This window comes from Anastrepha ludens, chromosome 6 (assembly GCF_028408465.1).
Source record: "Anastrepha ludens isolate Willacy chromosome 6, idAnaLude1.1, whole genome shotgun sequence".
Classification (NCBI taxonomy): Eukaryota; Metazoa; Arthropoda; class Insecta; order Diptera; family Tephritidae; genus Anastrepha; species Anastrepha ludens.
The window spans coordinates 91,839,385-91,857,086 of record NC_071502.1 but is presented as its reverse complement, the minus strand read 5'-3'; the positions used below and the strand labels follow the sequence as shown (position 1 = coordinate 91,857,086).

The following is a 17,702-nucleotide window of genomic DNA, read 5'->3' as shown; positions in this document are numbered from 1 at the left end:
ATATGACCATATGTACTTATGTCGTCGGTACATCGCATGATATATTAGTGATGCCATCTTAAGGTGCGGTCAGACGTGGCAATGAAAGTACATTTTCAACAATTTTTTCCTTCTAAAAATTTAGAAATTTTTCTTTTGTTCATCTTATTGGGAATCAACTAAGAAAAAAACATTTCCATAGTCTGATAGCTTTGTTCCTACTTGCAAGTTTGGTACAAGTAAGTGTTCACTGATGCTATTTTTGCTGTCAAAGTCTGAAGTCTGTCAAAGTTTGAAATATCTAACTCCAAAACCAAGAGAAACCAACCTGTACTGACATAATATGAAGCATTTTGCCTGCTACAGGGTCCGGCACTCGAAGTATAACCAATTAAAAAGGCTATAAATTTAGTTTGGATAATTACTTTTATTTAATTCAACGTAAAAAATGTGTGAAAATAACACACAATTAAGAATCAATTTACTTTTGCTCGATATGACCACCTTTTGCCTTGACTATGGCCTTGAGACGATCCAGAAACAAATCGCAAGCTGCCCAAATGTGACTTGCAGGTATTTTGCTCCACTCGCGGACAATGCTTTTTTCAGCGTCTCGAGATGGTGACTCTTTTAGTCCGGACCTTGCTCTCCAAAATGGCCCAAAGAGAATTATCCCTCGGCTTCGCATCTGGTGTATTTGAGAGCCATTGTGTGGACGTTATGAAGTTCGGAACGTTGTTTATTAGGCATTCCTGGTTAACTCGAGCTTTGTGAGACGATGCCGAGTCCTGTTGAAACGTACATAGTCTGTCCACGTCTTCAAATCCTGAATGATTTCCCAATAATATTTCGCATTTATCTTGACGTCAGGTTCGATGGAAACGATTGGAGAATGCCCGTCTGCGGTTACACCAGCCCAAACCATTACCTGTGGCGTGCGCTGCCTCCTGGTGGCCAATCGATGATTCAAATTCTCATATGACCGGTCGGTCAAATAAACCATATCGTTTGGGGAGTTTACGAATTGCTCAATTTTAAAAATTGTCTCATCAGAAAACACAATTGACCGCTTTCGGTAAAGCGGAGTTGCTTCGCTCTCTCAAGTCTGACTTGCTGCGAGATCTTGTAAGGCTTGACTTTAAGATCATTTTTCATTATGCGGCGGTCAGATATTTACGTTTGAAATCCATTTTTGATTTTCTTTTTTCGAGTTTACTCTCGGCAAAATGCTTCCGCGTGCTTGTAACGTCATTTAGCTAACTAACAGAGTTGTCTGAAGTTAGTTACACTCCGAGTACCGGACCCTGTAGAGCTAGGCGCCTGATATTTCTAAAACTTCTTTTATGGTTTGATATGGTTCATACATAGAATAAGTGTTAAGATATGTATATGGAAAGCAACATTTCAGAAAAATAATTTATTCGCTAGGTGGTGGCACTGGGGTCGAAATATTGGAAGAATACATAATTTTAAAAGTACCCTTCGATAATTGCGTTTTTCAGTTATTAATATTTAAAATATTAGATTAACTTTAGCGCTTAACAATAAGAAATGCGCCTAATTAAATGAAGCAATTTTTTTAAAGCTGTTAAAACTAACAACAAATATAATATTCAGGACAAACTTTCATTTCAAAAAGTACTGCGTGTTAGTGTTGGCCGCCAAAAAATAATTTTAGAAAGTTAACCTGCAAGCCACTTTTTTTAAATATTAAAAAACTACTTTTCAAAAGTACTTTACATGTTTAGTGTAACTACTTACGGAAATTCTTGAATATTGGTTTATTGAAATCACTTTCCCTATCACGCCTGACAGCTGCTGTAGTGTTTGTTTGGCATACGCAAATTAGTCGATTTGTTATCATCACTGTGCTCCCAGAGGGTCTACTTACACGTCTTCATAGCAATTATCATAAAAGTATCAGTAAAAGTATTTGCAATATTTTTTAATATTCTTCGTAGTGGAAATATTAACCTTGAACTGTGGGCGTTTTGTTTATGCCACATGCCAGATAATAAAAATCTGAAAGAAAAGCACGAAGATCAGACTTGTGTGCCTAATTTTCACGGCGTTATCACTTTCTAATTAGTTTTGATTTTTTTTATATTTATGAACTCCAAACTACAATGCGGTAAGGCCTAGTATGATATACATATGTATATATGTATATGCCTCTATGGTTTTTATTAAAAGCTCTTTGATGGCGAAAAAACACTCGGAAAATTTACTACCGAAGAGTATCTATCTTGAAGAGAAAATTGTTCGCCTCTTTCCTAATTATCGCGCCCCGAATTTACAGGAAAAAAACTTGTCCTTTGTGTAGGTGTTCTCAGTGGCGTTATATTTTGCTGTTCTCTTTTTTGTTGCTCTCCGAATCATCAGCATTTTCGCACCCATATTTCTGCAAGAGCACAGTTGGGAGTTATCTATAACTTCTATGTAAACTCAACTACTTTTGCGTTTAATTGTTTTTTCAACAACTACTTTTTGGCCCAATCTTTTGTATAGGGTTAGGAACAATTTATTTTATTTGTATGCATTCTCCAGCATATCTCAATGTTGCAAAGCTTTAAATTTCTTCTAAGCTTTAGCCTTGCCAATCAACGCACTCTCTCCCTTCCCATTCTTCTTTTTTTTTTGCAATGATCTTGCAATGAAATTATCAGGCAATTGTTAAATTTGTCGTACGAGCTGTTGCATTTCCACCTATACCGAGGCTGTTCATCAGTTTAGTGCGGTATTGTTGCGCTTTACATTTTTCTTACTATTATTTACATAAGTATCTAAATCAGTATTAACAAGCAATTTTTCCTTACTAAATAACCTGGTACACTGCATTTTGCACTCTGCCGAACGGCCACTCCTACTATTACAGTGTTGGTGACGTTTAGTGCTGCGCAATTTCTCGCCCACCGCTCCACATAGGCGATGCATAGATATGTATGTAGTTGCAAAAAACGAATTAATGCATGCATGCATATGTACATACGAGTATGCAATTCGTAGTTCAGCTTATCAGCTTATGAGGAATCTCCGTATGTTTTATTTTTGCCGGCCTTTTACGCTGCTTACATTCGCCGAGTATGTTTGTATTTCTGAGTAGTTATAAATTTCTATTCGTCGTTTTTTCGCTTTATTAATTTTTATTTTCACACATTTTTTGTTTTGTTTGTCGCACACACCTATTTTGCTTCGCTTTTTGTTCTATGGATTTGATGTCAATGTTCGTGTTTGCTTTTGGCGCGCAGTGGTAGAATTACTAGTCACTGTCGGTGGCAGCGCTCCCTCTGTTGACGTTAGCGTTGGCGTTGCCATTGCATTGTCAGTATTAAAAAAAAATACATTAACCTATAATTGTAAAACTGTTTCAGTAGCTTTATTGTTTTTTGCAACGTAACCGTTTCGCAACTAGTCGTTGAGTGCAAACTTTTATGATTCAGACTGTCCCGTTTTTCCTACACAAAGCTCTCTAAGGCATATATCAAATCTTATAGTGGTTGTGAGACAAACTTGATACACGTATTAGATACAATCTAATCACGATTTTAAGAGTTTATTTTCACTTAGATCTAACATAGTTAGCTTGCATGATCAACAGTGATCTCATATAAGAAGAACAAAATGTGAAGTTTGGAAATACAGGCTAGTTTTAGAAATAGTTAAGTTTAAGGGCATTCTCCTGGTTGCCAAGATCAGCTGGAAGGGGCATGTTGACGCAACCTTGTCCAAAGCAACAAAAGCTCTAATGAGTTGCAAACGTCTAGCAGGATAATCTTGTGGCTGTAGCCCAAGAATCCTTCAGCTGACACCGCTTCAAATATTTATTCAACAATCAAGCGTATCCTGCTGCATATTAGCAGGGAAGGTTTCGGGAGAGGAAAAGTGATTATTTCTGAAAATATGGAAGTGCTGAGGCGGCAGCTCCCACTTACCCAGCTACCCAGAACATTCGAAAAGAAGTTCAGTATAGAACTGAACGATAAGTTAAACTGGACTAGACCTGAATTTGAAAATAAACTTCAGGAATGTATCCATGCAGCATAGGCGCTAGAAGGCATAGACCCCTAGAAGGCATAGGCGCTGGAATATACGGTCCCAGAACCAGGCCTTCTGTGCCGATGGGTAATTTTCCAAGTGCAGAGATAAATTTAGACAGAAATTTCCGGAATGAGCGAATTGCCATTCATAGCGACAGTCAGGCGGCACTCATGGTCCTATCGTCCTGTGAGATCAAGTCTTCACTGTTGGTTAAGTGTATCGAAAAACTTAATCTACTAGAAACACACAATCACATCCGACTATAGCGACAGTCAGGCGGCACTCATGGTCCTATCGTCCTGTGAGATCAAGTCTTCACTGTTGGTTAAGTGTATCGAAAAACTTAATCTACTAGAAACACGCAATCACATCCGACTATATTTGGATTGCAGGACACAGGGGTATAACTGGAAAAGAAATGACGGACGCATTGGCAAGAGAGGCTGCGGCCTAACCTTTAATAGGACCCGAGCCTTTCATTGCTATGGGACAACACATCATCAAGGAGAAGCTTAGGAGCGATGAGGGCTGAGGGCCAAGGCAGGTTTGCTGGCACCAAACTTTGGGGATACACCAGGTGAAATCCTTACTGGGAGGGTACAACAAAAATAGGTTTAATAAACTCATAACCCTCCCCGGGATAAACTGAGAATGCTCAGGGGCATTCACGTTTCTTTCCTATCTGCTTTAGGGTGGGGCTAAGCGTATGTGAATTCTTCTGGTCACACCAGGCCGAGACGTATATTCCTTCCTCTCGCTATGGCATCGCATTCGAGAAGCAAGTGTAGTGATGTTTCCGGGTATTGATCGCAAACACGACAGAAGTCGACGGCGACTATATGTCGAGATAGCGAGCATATGCAGATTGCTATAATCTTCTTATAAGAACTTAACTTGGCAAAACCCCACAGTTGCCAGATGTTATTTCGTGGCCTGTTTTTTCGTGGCTTTAGCTCTTCACTTGTAAGCTCTTCATTGATGGTATGTTATGCCAAGGACCCATTAGTAGCCAATGCCAGATACGAAAAAAAACGTACATTCGTAATATGGGGGGCATTGGCAACACCATCAGGGGGAAAAATGATCAAAAATCAACGAGAATCTTGAGCCATTTCTAATTTGCTCTTTATTATACTAAAATTTAATGGATTATACAACTGAATCCTCTAATTTGCTCTTTATTATACTAAAATTTAATGGATTATACAACTAATCCAAAAATTTTGAAATTTCATTGAAAATTCATCGAATTTTTATAAATCTTTTAAAAAGTTTGAAACTTTGTTTAATATGGTGCGTTTTATAGAATGAACTATAATTTTATACAACAAAAAAATAGTTGAAATTAAAAAATAAATAAATAGTTAAAAGTTGTCAATAAGTGAAGCTTTTATAATTTTGTAACTGAGTGTTTCTGCTTGCATTTAAATTGCTACAACAATAAAATATAATAAATATTTATTTGCAAGGTTTAGACCTTGGAACTTAAGAACAGCTGAGTAGGTAAACAGGCAGACAATTTTCTCTTTGCTGTAATAGCTCTGAGGGATTTAAATTCAATACAACACATCGAGGCAATAAATATTTATATGCTAAAATTTTACAATACATAAGTGTTTTATTTGCATTTCAAATGAAAAGTAAAAATGATACTTTCATATTGAGTAGAATTGTGCAAATATTTAAAAGAAATGCCGAAAGACTTCAGTTTTATTCCAGCAAAAGTTTATTTAAATTTGGTAAATAGAGAATATGGCTTTCGTTGGCGAACATAAATACGTTTTGGGTTTCAGTTGCAAAGTGCGTTGGTGTTGCTTATTTAAATAAATTGAAGCCAGCAAAAATTATTTTCCAATAAAAAATAGTAAAAGTATTCTAGCGAATTGAATTATTTAAGACTCCTTTAAAGAGAATTACAACGACTATAAGCATTGAATTACTTTGTTTCCAGACTGCTTTCTTTGAAATTTGTTTTGATATATTTGTGTGTTTTAGTGTTATGGTTTATTATTTATTTCTAAATTAACTTGATTCTCTTTTCCACCACCAACAGCTACAGTCCCGATGCCAAGTCACCGCCACCCGCTTGGGCCAGTCTTCTCTGCGCATTTGGCCTATTTGTCTATCAGAGTTTGGATTCGATCGATGGTAAGCAGGCGCGCCGCACAAATACCTCTTCACCCTTGGGTGAGCTTTTCGATCACGGCTGCGACTCCATATCAACCGTTTTTGTGGCGCTTTCAGCGTGCATATCCTGTCAACTAGGCCAATATCCAAATTGGTTATTCTTTCAGGTGCGTATGTATAGATGTAATTTAAAAAGATGGAAACATTTCACACTCCTTTCATCCGGATAGTGCTTTTGTGCCATTGCATTATTCTATTGCGCCCATTGGCAGACGTACGTTTCGGGCACGTTGCGCTTCGGCAAAGTGGATGTGACGGAGGCACAGTTCACCATTATGGGTATACATGTCATCTCGGCTGTTTTCGGCTCGGAAGTGTGGCAAACGCGGGTATGATATTTGTTGATTTTAAACTATTTTTATTCTCTGCTAATAATGACATATACTTTATTACTATTTGCTTTGTGGAATTCGTGGTTGAAAGACGCCAAGTGTCATTTGCAAACAAAATTTCTAGCTAGCGAATGAGAAAGAGAAAATCGAAAACACATTGGCATATAACTAACAAATATCTTAGTTGAATTACGAGATCTAAAAATGTTGGCTTTAAACGCAACGTCCTCTGCAGCTCGTTCTCGCCTCTTATAAAAAATAATTATGTGGGAAACTATATTTTTTTTTTTTTTGTAAAACTACTTAGCAGGCTTTAGAAGTTACAAAATGCCGCACTTAAAAAATTCGGAGTTTTTTCGGAGTAAATGCCATACATTGAATTTAGAAAATTAACTTAACTTCACTAAACTTAATATATGTGGAGTTGCAAAACGCTATATTTGCGAATTTTTTCCTTTTTCGAAGTAAATGTATGAGAATAGAAAAAATGTAAATCCTTACTATCGGTAAAATGCAAATATAATAATGCCATTTAAATGGATTTAATAAGCTTTAGGATTTACAAAACCTGAATATTTGTGAAATCCTCCTTTTTTGCAGTAAATTGTAATGTGAGTAAAGTTAGCAGAACTAACGTAAGTTCTTGATTTCACTACAGCACATGAATTAATGGTTCTCGGAATGTGAATTTGATTACATTAAAATGCGTTTCATTCTTGTCACTGATAGTAAATAAAATGGGTTCCGAAAATATTAAAATTTAGTTTTTGCTTACATCCATTTGACACTTATGGACTTCCAAAACTCACGCTCTGGCGAAATTCGAAGTTTTTCGGAGTAAAATAAAATTAACTCCGAAAATTTTGAAAATTTTACATTTGCTTTAATCTCTCTAATACTTATAAATGCACTTTCGGAATTCCTGTAATTGATGTAATTACAAAATTCGCACTTTTTCGGAATAAAATAAAACAAACTCCAAAAATTTAGAAATATTAGTATTTGCCTGAAGCGATCTAATACAATTTCGAAATTTCGAACTAAATTAATTGATGACGTTTCTATTCTTTCGAAATACAATAGAATAGATTTCACAAATGAGTTTGGCATTAACCTTAGTTATAAACAAATCGGCAAATATTTTTTGATGCAAAAATGGAAAAACTATTTAAATTCACTTAGATATCTTTTTGTGAACACTATTGCCCAAATTATATTTTTAAAACATAAAGCATGCTTAATAACTCTTAAAAAATGTGTACAGTAAAAAAAAAATAACAAATCATTTTTGTTATAAATTTTATGTAGCCCCCTTTCGAATTTACACATTTTTTATATTTCAAAACTGCGAAGAGAAAAAATTTTTTGTTTAATTGGCTCAAATTTGCGTAAAATACATGAGTCATACAAATTGTATATTTAGAAGAAGAAGAACAGGAGTGACTTGCTTTAATTCGCTTTAATTCTTTGATTCGTACCTAGCAAAATATAAAAATGTAAACAAGTTTGGAATGAGTGCATAAAATATAGCGTAATGGCTAATCGGATAATCTGTTTTCTAAAAGAAATAAACGTATTGACGCTTGGCGATTTTTTACCCACGATACTCCAAATTCTATATGTATCTTTAAAACACGTTTTTTTTTATTTTTAGGAACTACTATTTTAATACACAAATTGAAGTTTCTTTATAGGTCATATTTTTTTTATTTTACGTAACTAATTTAAACTATTTTATACACTTTTCTTTGACTAAATTTTTTTCAGTGTTTAATATATTTCTGTTTTTCTCAATACCTGTTTGGGCTACAAAATTCATTTTAGTATAAATAGAATTATTAATCCAAAAATTGTTATGTGGTTGGCATCTAAAATACGTTAAGTTTTTTTATCGGGATTCTCAGAAAAATTTTCTTTTTTTTTTGTGAAAATTCATCATCGGCTATAGATAGATAGATAGATATAGGTGAAGTGGCTAACTTCTTATTGTATGTTAATTTTATGTATTTAGGCTCATCTGGAAATTGGCACACAGAAAAATAATTAAAAAATAATATTTTATCGTTATATGTTAAAAAGCTAGTAATTATTTTTATATAAATCTATAAAATGCCATAATTTTTAATGTATTTAACATTCGTTTTTTTTTTGGTTTGGAATATATAAAAATTTCAAATCCATCTGCATACATATATAAATTTACTATAAATATATACCCTTTAGATGTTTGGTAATATTGAAATGTGGTCCATCCTATCGCTAATGACCCTAGTTTGTGGTATTTGGTCATTATGGTTTATATTCTCAGTTATTTTGGCTGGCGGTGTTGGCAAGAACGGCTCCACAGTTGCAGTAAGTTTGCCCTGAACAATTTAATTGAAAAACCAAAAAATAAAAATGAATGAAATGACTATAAAAACTAGACAGAGAAAGGAACATTTTTGCAAAAAAAAAAATAAAAATGTTAGAACAATTAGAAATTTCAAAAAACAAAGAGCACGAAAATAAGTATTTAAATAATTTTATTCAGAAATGAGTGTAAAGTAATTAAAGTATATTTTTGCGCGCTACTTGCACTAAAAATAAACGCAAATTCGGTACAAATAAAATATAAAAATATTATATAAAATTTAACTTGTCTATTTTGAGTGCCACTTTGGCTATAAAAAAAAATAAATAAAAAAAAAAATTTATACAAATGTTTTGTCTAACTATTGTATATAGTTTTTTTTTTGCTTCCATAAAATATTACAACTGTCTTTAGACAATAAATAATTTAATTTACAATGATTCGAAATGAGAGTAATATTGAAGGGCCAATGCCCTCAAGCGCATTAAGAAGAAATATAAAATTGATATATTCATTTAATAGTATTTATGTGCCCTACATACATACATACTGCAATGGATTTATATATTTACAATTTATTCATGGCTTAATTTTGCCTGTAATTTCTACTACGTTACAGAATGTTTGCAAGTCAGTTTTTTCAATTGAAAACTTATTCGTCTGTGATATGTTATTACAAAAAAAAAAAAATATATAAATGAAATTCTATAATTCTAATTCTATATTTTGACTATGTAAAAAATGCATAGTTTCTTCAAATTTTTCCTATAATTTTTTGCGCAAAACGGGAAAATCCTTTGGTTTTTCGGAGCATAGTTAAGAGTCGAGTGTATGCGCAATTTGTAAAAAATCCATAGTTATGCAAAAACTATAATGTATACATAATTTATATTTTTTTTTACACAAAACTAATTTTTAAAATTAAAAGCTCGACAAGCTCACTCTTGACAAAATTGAATACTTCAATGAATCTAAAAGCGCCTATTATGATGAATACAGGCTGCATTACAAGAAAATACAAAAATGTAAAATGTAATTGTCTTATAAAAACCTTAAGAACCCCTAAATACTTTACGTAAAACTAATTCCACAAAAATTCAGAAGCAAATTTTATCAGTACCCACCAATTCCCTTTACAAAGGATTTGTTCCAATACTTTTCCTGCTTATTTCACATTGATATGTTTATTTCTAATATTCGATCCACAAATCTGGCTGTCAGCTTACACACTTTGTATTTAGATACTTATTTCCTAATAACTTTATTTAGAAAAAAATGTGTAATAATTTTAAAGACTTAGCAGAGAGAATGCGATAATTTAGATAACTTACATATGATGGCCAAAACTTATGATGGTGGTACCCTGAACATTTTATGTATATAGATAATATATATATCGTATAAAAACTTAAATCCGTAAAGTTTAATACATTTTTATTTTATTTTAATTGTATTAATGTACACTTTTTTCTATTAAGTTGGCTTATATAGAGAAAATAAAGTATATACAATAATGTCAATCGATGAGCAGTAAAATGACACATATCGACAATCCTTCTGGATCTTTAAAACACCGCCACCACTGTTTTTGCATAGTGGCGATGAATTCTCATACATAGAACTCAATAAGTCAAAACGAAAAGTAGAGACGAAATTTTTCGATATCTCGTTTAGTTTAAGGCGTTACATACGTGCAGCAGCGCCAAAAATGCGCTGTTTTTAGAAGGGATAACAATAGAAATAAATATGAAAAAATTTTATATATTCTTAATTAGTACTTAAACTTTATAAAAAAATTTATTTAAATTTTTTCCTGACCTAAAGTACAATGAATAAAAAGTTGCTCCACGGCCTGCATCATTTCTCCTTGAAATGTTGATGGATCAGTAAAAAGTAAAAAAATTCTTATAAAATAAAGTTGTAGTTATAGTCCGTCGAGAGGGATTTTTGAATTACGAAAAACTTTGCAATTTACGGCATTTAAAAAAAATATGCGTTTTACGTCATAATTAATTATGTTTATAAAATTTTTTAATAAAAATATCAAAAATCAAATCTATAAATAAAATACTTTCGAATATTAAAAAAAACTGCAAAAAAAGTTATTAAAAAACTGTATGAGTGGAGACCGCGCGGACCGCTCTCTACCTAGTTAATGGGCTATAGAAGCTATAATATTGGGAGTTTCCGCATGAAAATTTCACAGTATATTCTTAAGATACTATACTTTCGAAACATCGAAAAAAAATCGATTTTTTTTAAATTCTGGACGTATGTAACCCCTTAAAAAACAACGAATTTAAAAAAAAATTAACTATTGGGTTGGCAACTAAGTAATTGCGGATTTTTTTTTTTTTAGAAAATCAAAGACAATTTTTTCATGGAATTAAATATCAGGCCAGTCCATAAGTTCGTGCGTTTTTTAGTTGTTGTTACTCATATGGGATTGAAGTCCACGGAAAAGGTGATAATCACAAGGTGCAATATCCAGAGAGTATGGTGGATGCGGCATTAGCTCCCATCCGAGCTCGTTCAGCTTGCCTAATGTTTGTCATGCGGTATGAGGTCTTGCGTTGTCGTGGTGAAACAAAACTTTGCGTCTATTCACTAAAGACGGTCGAATTTTGTTAAGTGCCTCATTCAGGTTTGATAGCTGATGGGAATAATAATCAGCACTTATCGTCTGGTTTCGTTCCAGAAGTTCATAATAAACAATACCGGCCAAATCCCACCAAACAGACAGGAGCATCTTCTTGGGGTGAAAGCCATCTCTAGGGGTCGGTTCTGGTGTTTCATCTTTATCTAACCATTGGCGTTTGCGAACAGGATTATTTTAAAGCACCCATTTTTCATCACCAGTAACGATACGGTTCAAAAAACTTTCATTTTCAAGCCGTTGCAGCAGCTGAAAACACACATTCACTCTCTGCTGAAGGTTGGCGACGGAAAGTCTATGCGGAACCCATTTTCCCAGCTTTGAAACCTTTCTCAACTGAACCAGGTGTATGTGAACTGTTGCATGCATGAATTTAACTTCTGAGCTATCATATCGACTGTCAAATTTGGCTCAGCTTCCACGAGTTCGAGCAAGCCGTCGGAGTTAAAGACTTCAGGACGACCAGCGCGCGGGGCATCCTCCACGTCGCAGTTACCACTTCGGAATTTTGAAAACCACTTTTGCGCAGTCCTTACACTCACGATATCCTCTCTGTGAACAGTGTTTATTTCTGCTGCAGCAGTTGTTGCATTTTTACCACTTTTATTAAAAAAATACAAAATATGCCTCTTACACGCGTTCGAAGATTCCATTTTATTTTTTAACAACACGTGCTTCTATCCACGATTAAAATCACTTGTTGAATGCACAATATATCAAAGAAAATATAAATAGTTCCGTTATATTCCGCGAATAATTTTTGCAAATATGCAAAAATCGTACAAAAGTGAAATTATGGGTAAAATACGCACGAACTTATGGACTGACCTGATAACTTTAATTACCATTTTGATCAATGACCTTTTGCCATGTTGTTATTGTTGTAGCAGCATAAGCATTCCCCGTGCATATACGAGGAATGCTGCTGAAGTGACAGTCCTTGGCCGGATATATATCCGCGTCGTTCCGGTTACGTAGAACCGACTGTCGTGGGAACGTCAGGCAGCATCATAATCGCACGTTCATAAAACTTCTGGTTTTTATTAGCAAAAAACTGAATCATGTACGATTTGACATCATCGTCATTATTGAAATTTTTACCATTCAAGGAGTTTTGTAAAGATCGAAACAAAAAGTAATCAGATGGTGCAAGGTCAGGGCTATATCGTGGATGTGGCAAAATATCTCAACCAAGCGCCAATAATTTTCGCCGAGTGGCCAAAGGTGATTGTGGCCTTGCATTGTCATGATGGAATACAATACTTTTTTGATTTGTCAATTCGGGCCGCTTTTCGTCAACTGCATTGTTTAATTTCGTTAGTTGTTCAGTGTAGACATCAGAATTGATCGTTCGGTTGGGGGGTAAGAACTCAAAGTAGACAATTCCTTTGTAATCCCACCAAATTGACGACAAAACCTTCTTTTGATGAATATCAGCTTTTGATGTTGTTTGAGTTGGTTCACCTGTCCTGCTCCACGATCTTTTCCACTTGATATTGTTGTAAACGACCCATTTTTCCTCGCAGTTATCAGTCGTTTTAAAAATGGATCATTTTCATTACGTTTCTTTAGCAAATCGCAGCTGTTATGCGTTTCTTTCAGTATGTAAGGAACCCATGTATCGAGTTTTTGAACATAGCCAAGTTGTTTTAAGTGATTTTCAATGCCTGTATGTGATACATGAAGTTTCGCTGCAATCTCACGTATTGTACTGTGACGATCCGAATCCATTGTTGCTTTTATTAGGACGTCATCAACTTCAACTGTACGACCAGAGCGTTTTTCATCTTTGAGTGAAAACTCATCAGAACAAAATTTGGCAAACCAATTTTGGCACTGCCATTCTTTTCAGGCTTCGTCACCATAAACAGCACATAACTTTTTAGCTTGCGATGCTGTTTTCCCTTTGCGGAAATAAAAAAGCAAAATATGACGAAAATGTTTCTTTTGATTTTCCATTTTTCAACGAACGCCAAACGAAAACTACGCAACCGATCAAAAAACTTTTTTTACTCATTGATAGCTGAATTGCCGACTATCAAATAACAAAATGTGTTTTACATTTGCACTACGTCTGCAAACCTAAAAATTCAACTGGAGCCATCTATGAGTAAAATCCGCAATTACTTAGTTGCCAACCCAATAATTCGATTACTTAAAAATTATAGCGATTAAGTACATATTATGGGCAAACTAAAAGGTGGCGCAAAATTAATCACCAATTTTGATTTTGCTTAACTTTTTTCCTAAATAAAAAAAAATATTTTGAGTGATAGAAATCTTTGAGCCCCCCCATTGCTTGTCTGTTTGGATGTGTATATTGCAACTGTTTAGTTCACAAGTGTCAAATATAATTGACGTATGACGCCATTTGCAAAAATTATAAACAAAGCAATGAAGCGCGCAAATGCCGAAATAAAGATTTCCATCACTTAAAATCACTTTTTTTTTTGTTTTAATTAATAAAAAATTATTGAAGAACAAAAATGGATGCTTAATTTTGCGCCATCTTATGCATACATTTATGCTTTATTCTTGGAATGACGAATTTGTGTAAAAAAAAGTTAGATGCATCTAATTGAGTATCCAAAATAACGACAGTAACGAAAATTTGTTTGCATATTTTCTCGGTAAAACTTTCTGTTCACTTCTCATCGATGAAACTTCATTTGTTTTTTACTTTCCTTAATGCCTGTTCAAATATTTATATAATAATGTATTAATTATATGTATCTTAACATATTACCTGATATTAAATATTAACCGTTACCTCGTTTTTTTCTTTTCCTCTTAGCTTTTTATTTTTATATCAATGTCCTTTTTTCATTTGGTTAAGGGTTGCTTTTTAAATATTCTTCATTATAGTAGACGATATTTTGTGTATAATGTGGATCAGATCTTTCCCAGCTTTTCAAAGTTATATTCCTGCTAATCTTAAATGTTATATTTTCACAAAAACAATTTTTTTTTTCAATTTTTTTAATTATTTTTTTTTTTTTGTTAGACCGCACTGCGTTAAGTTGGCAATGCAAGATTATCGTTGCAGAAGATTTTTAAAATATATTTTACTATGGTATAAAAAAATTAAAAATTTAAATTTGATTTCTTTTGCTAACTTTTATTTCTTAATATTTAGGTATGTTTCTACTTATTCCATTTCTGTCCAATTTTGTTTTATATAATATAAATTCTCCTAAGTATAGTTAATTGAAAAAATTCCAGCTCATATCTTTTAGTTAGACTTCACGTGGAGTAAAATCTGCTCAAGTGCCTTTCCGAAAATTTAAAAATTTCCGAGTTGCTTGCGCGGTTGGGTACTTAACCGCACCCGCTTAAGAGCTTCAAAGTATTTCGCAAATATGCCCAGCTTCCGTGCTATAGAAAAAATTCGATAAAGCTATGGTTTCAAGAATATTTTCTACACTGCTTTTGTTTAGCAACTTTGAGAAAAGTATCTCCAATAATCAACTGTGGTATTTCAAATGTTTTGTCACGTACGAAGTTTTTTTGAATTAGAATTCAGTTACCATAATTTAAGGCAGTTAACCGTGTGAACCACTTAAGCGAAAGACAATCAAAAGCGAGTGCTTAAGCTTTCAAAGCAAGAAAAGGCGTTTACTGTACTATGTGAACGTAATAATTTTGTATACTCGTACTTCTAGTTTGCTTAACAATTGAACAAAAAAAAAATGCAGGTATAAGCTTTCAGCAGGAGCAGAGTGCTGCCGAATTGTTTCTGTATGTGAGTTAGCGTCTTAAACGTGAGGCACTTAACAGGGAAATTGAGATTTTATTAGAAAAGGAGTTCCACGAAAATTTTTTATATACTTAAGTGAGTAAGCGACTAAGCGTGAGGCACTTAACAGAGAAATTTTGTGTGAGATTTTATTAGGAAAAAGAGTTCCACGAAAATTTTTTATATATATTACATACATAAGTGAGTAAGCGACTTAGGGGTTAGGGGTAGTCAGAGGCCCGAAAAAATGATGATTTTCAATCATTTTTGTTTGCTAATCAATTGCATTATTTTACAATACAAAAATAAAAACCTAGCATTAATACTCTATGTTTCGAGTAAGTATGTTTCTTAAGTAAAATTAAAAAAAAAAAAAATTACAATAATTGAAAAAATTATTGCTGTTTGGGCGAAGCCCGTTTCCCCAGCAGTCCATTGCGGTGATCAATACAAGTCCTTGGAGATTTATTTAAAATCAATCGAACAAGAGAAATTGGTTTAATTAATAGATAATATTGTGCCTGATCGAAGCTTTTTTCAAAATTAATATAACAATATGGGGGCCTCAGGAAATATTTTTCAGATTTTTGAGAAAAAAACCCACAATTAATTGTTAAAAAAAAAAAACCGAAATTTTTGAAAAAAGAATCCTTTGATCAAACACGAGTTGTTTATGTGTTTCAAAAGCAGTATAAATTTTATCTACCAAGCGGTTTTTGAGTTACAGTGATCACCAGTTCAAAAAACATAGTTTTGAGAAAAAGGCATTTAAAGTGTTGCTATCGATTTAGGGTGCGACCAGAGTGAGCGCTGAAAGCCGAGCCGAGATTGTCAGTGCGATAAAACTGATTACATACAAGTCAATACAAATAAGCTTGTGTATAACATAGTGAACGCCGACAAGAGCAGAGAGCAAAGCCGATGAGTGCGAGAAAACAGTTTCAAAGCGTTTTGCGCGCTTTTTTGTATTGTTGATGTTTACTTTTTAGAGTGCAGTTGTGTTTTTTAATGGTTTAACAATAAAAATAAATGGATATCGATCAAATAATATGTGAAATTTTTCCCGGCCAGAATGTAATCAAATGTTTCAATTTTCATTCGGGTATATTGTTGAAATTTAGCTGGATATTTTCTTAAATCATTATATAAATGATGAAATTCACAAAATTCATTCCTTTTTAGTGTAATTGGATGTTTTCCAAACTCTTTTGTGTTAATAATTGCATTAATCACACTAGGAGAAGCAAAATACTCTTCATCAGATGAATCCATTACCGTGTACAGCAATTTTATAAACACAAATGAACAACAAAATTAAATGACATAAGAGCAAAACACATGGAATAAACAGAATTTCAGCGCTGATTCTCGCATTCACTGTGTTATATACAAATTTTCTTCTCGCATGAAAATAAGCGTCAATAAGCTCGGCTCGACTCCGCTCGGCATCAGCGCTCACTCTGCTCGCACCCTTAGGAGCGTCCGAGTGCCCTTTGTTAATTGTTCAATAACTCGAAAAGTATTTGTCGGATTAACTTCAAATTTTCACACAATATTTTTAGAATATTATACTTTAAGAATTTGAATGTTTTTAAAATTCTGACTTCCTCTAACCCCTTAAAAGGGAAAAATAATGTATGATCTTTCATCAGAAGGCAGAGTTCAACCAAAAGTGAGGGCCATGCTTTTAAGTGAGAGGCACTTAAATGATTTCTATTGCATATCTAATATTATATATTATTTTATAAAGTTATATAGGAATTTATTTGCCACCCAACATTGTTTAAACTCATTAATATGGTTTTCTAAACTCTTGAGTCCCGTTATGACAAAAATAAGTGTCTTAAATTCCCTTATATGCTAAAGACTATCTTTTAGTTTAAAATTCGGGCTTTTAAGAAAATGTACAATAACATCTTCGCACTTTTCGTTTCACATATTTGTGGGCATTATTTGTTTTAACATTATTTATCCGTACTCTTTGCATTTCCTCGTCTCGTTCTTGGTATTTGTTCAACTCTGTTGTTTTTTTTTTTTATTAAATAATTTTTAATTTTTACAGCATTCTTCGCTCAAATAAAAATGTACAATGCCGTCACAATGCTGTGGTGGCAAAACTCTGCGCGCTGTATCAATGAAACAAGAAAAATTGACTTTTTATGAAACTCAAAATTATCACTCTTTCTTTTTTCTCTTTTCTCAATTTTCTTTTTCGGTGTATAAAAAAAAAAACAAAAAAAAATTGCAAAACAATACGAAACACAATCTACAAACTTTAGATTCCCCTCATTGGCGGTCGTTGGAATTATATCATTTTAATCGGCATTACTTTGGGTTATCTCGTGAATATGATGAGCTTTTCCAAAATGTTTGTTGAAGGCGGCAGTGGCAAAAATGGTTCCTCCGTTGCTGTAAGCATTAAAA

At 33.5% G+C, this 17,702-nt stretch overlaps 1 protein-coding gene across 7 annotated transcripts in view; it reads left to right on the top strand.

The window, feature by feature from the left end:
* The window catches only part of LOC128868392 (cholinephosphotransferase 1), a 58,240-nt gene that overhangs the window by 22,245 nt on the left and 18,293 nt on the right, over positions 1–17,702 (top strand). For 2 of the 7 annotated variants that reach the window (XM_054110430.1, XM_054110434.1), the window contains exons 2-5: positions 6,071–6,311; positions 6,375–6,533; positions 8,760–8,888; positions 17,558–17,689. In XM_054110430.1, coding sequence (XP_053966405.1) covers positions 6,071–6,311; positions 6,375–6,533; positions 8,760–8,888; positions 17,558–17,689 — 661 coding nt within the window. The remainder of the gene's footprint in view (positions 1–6,070; positions 6,312–6,374; positions 6,534–8,759; positions 8,889–17,557; positions 17,690–17,702) is intronic. The other 5 variants (XM_054110432.1, XM_054110435.1, XM_054110433.1 and 2 more) reach the window with 3 other exon arrangements.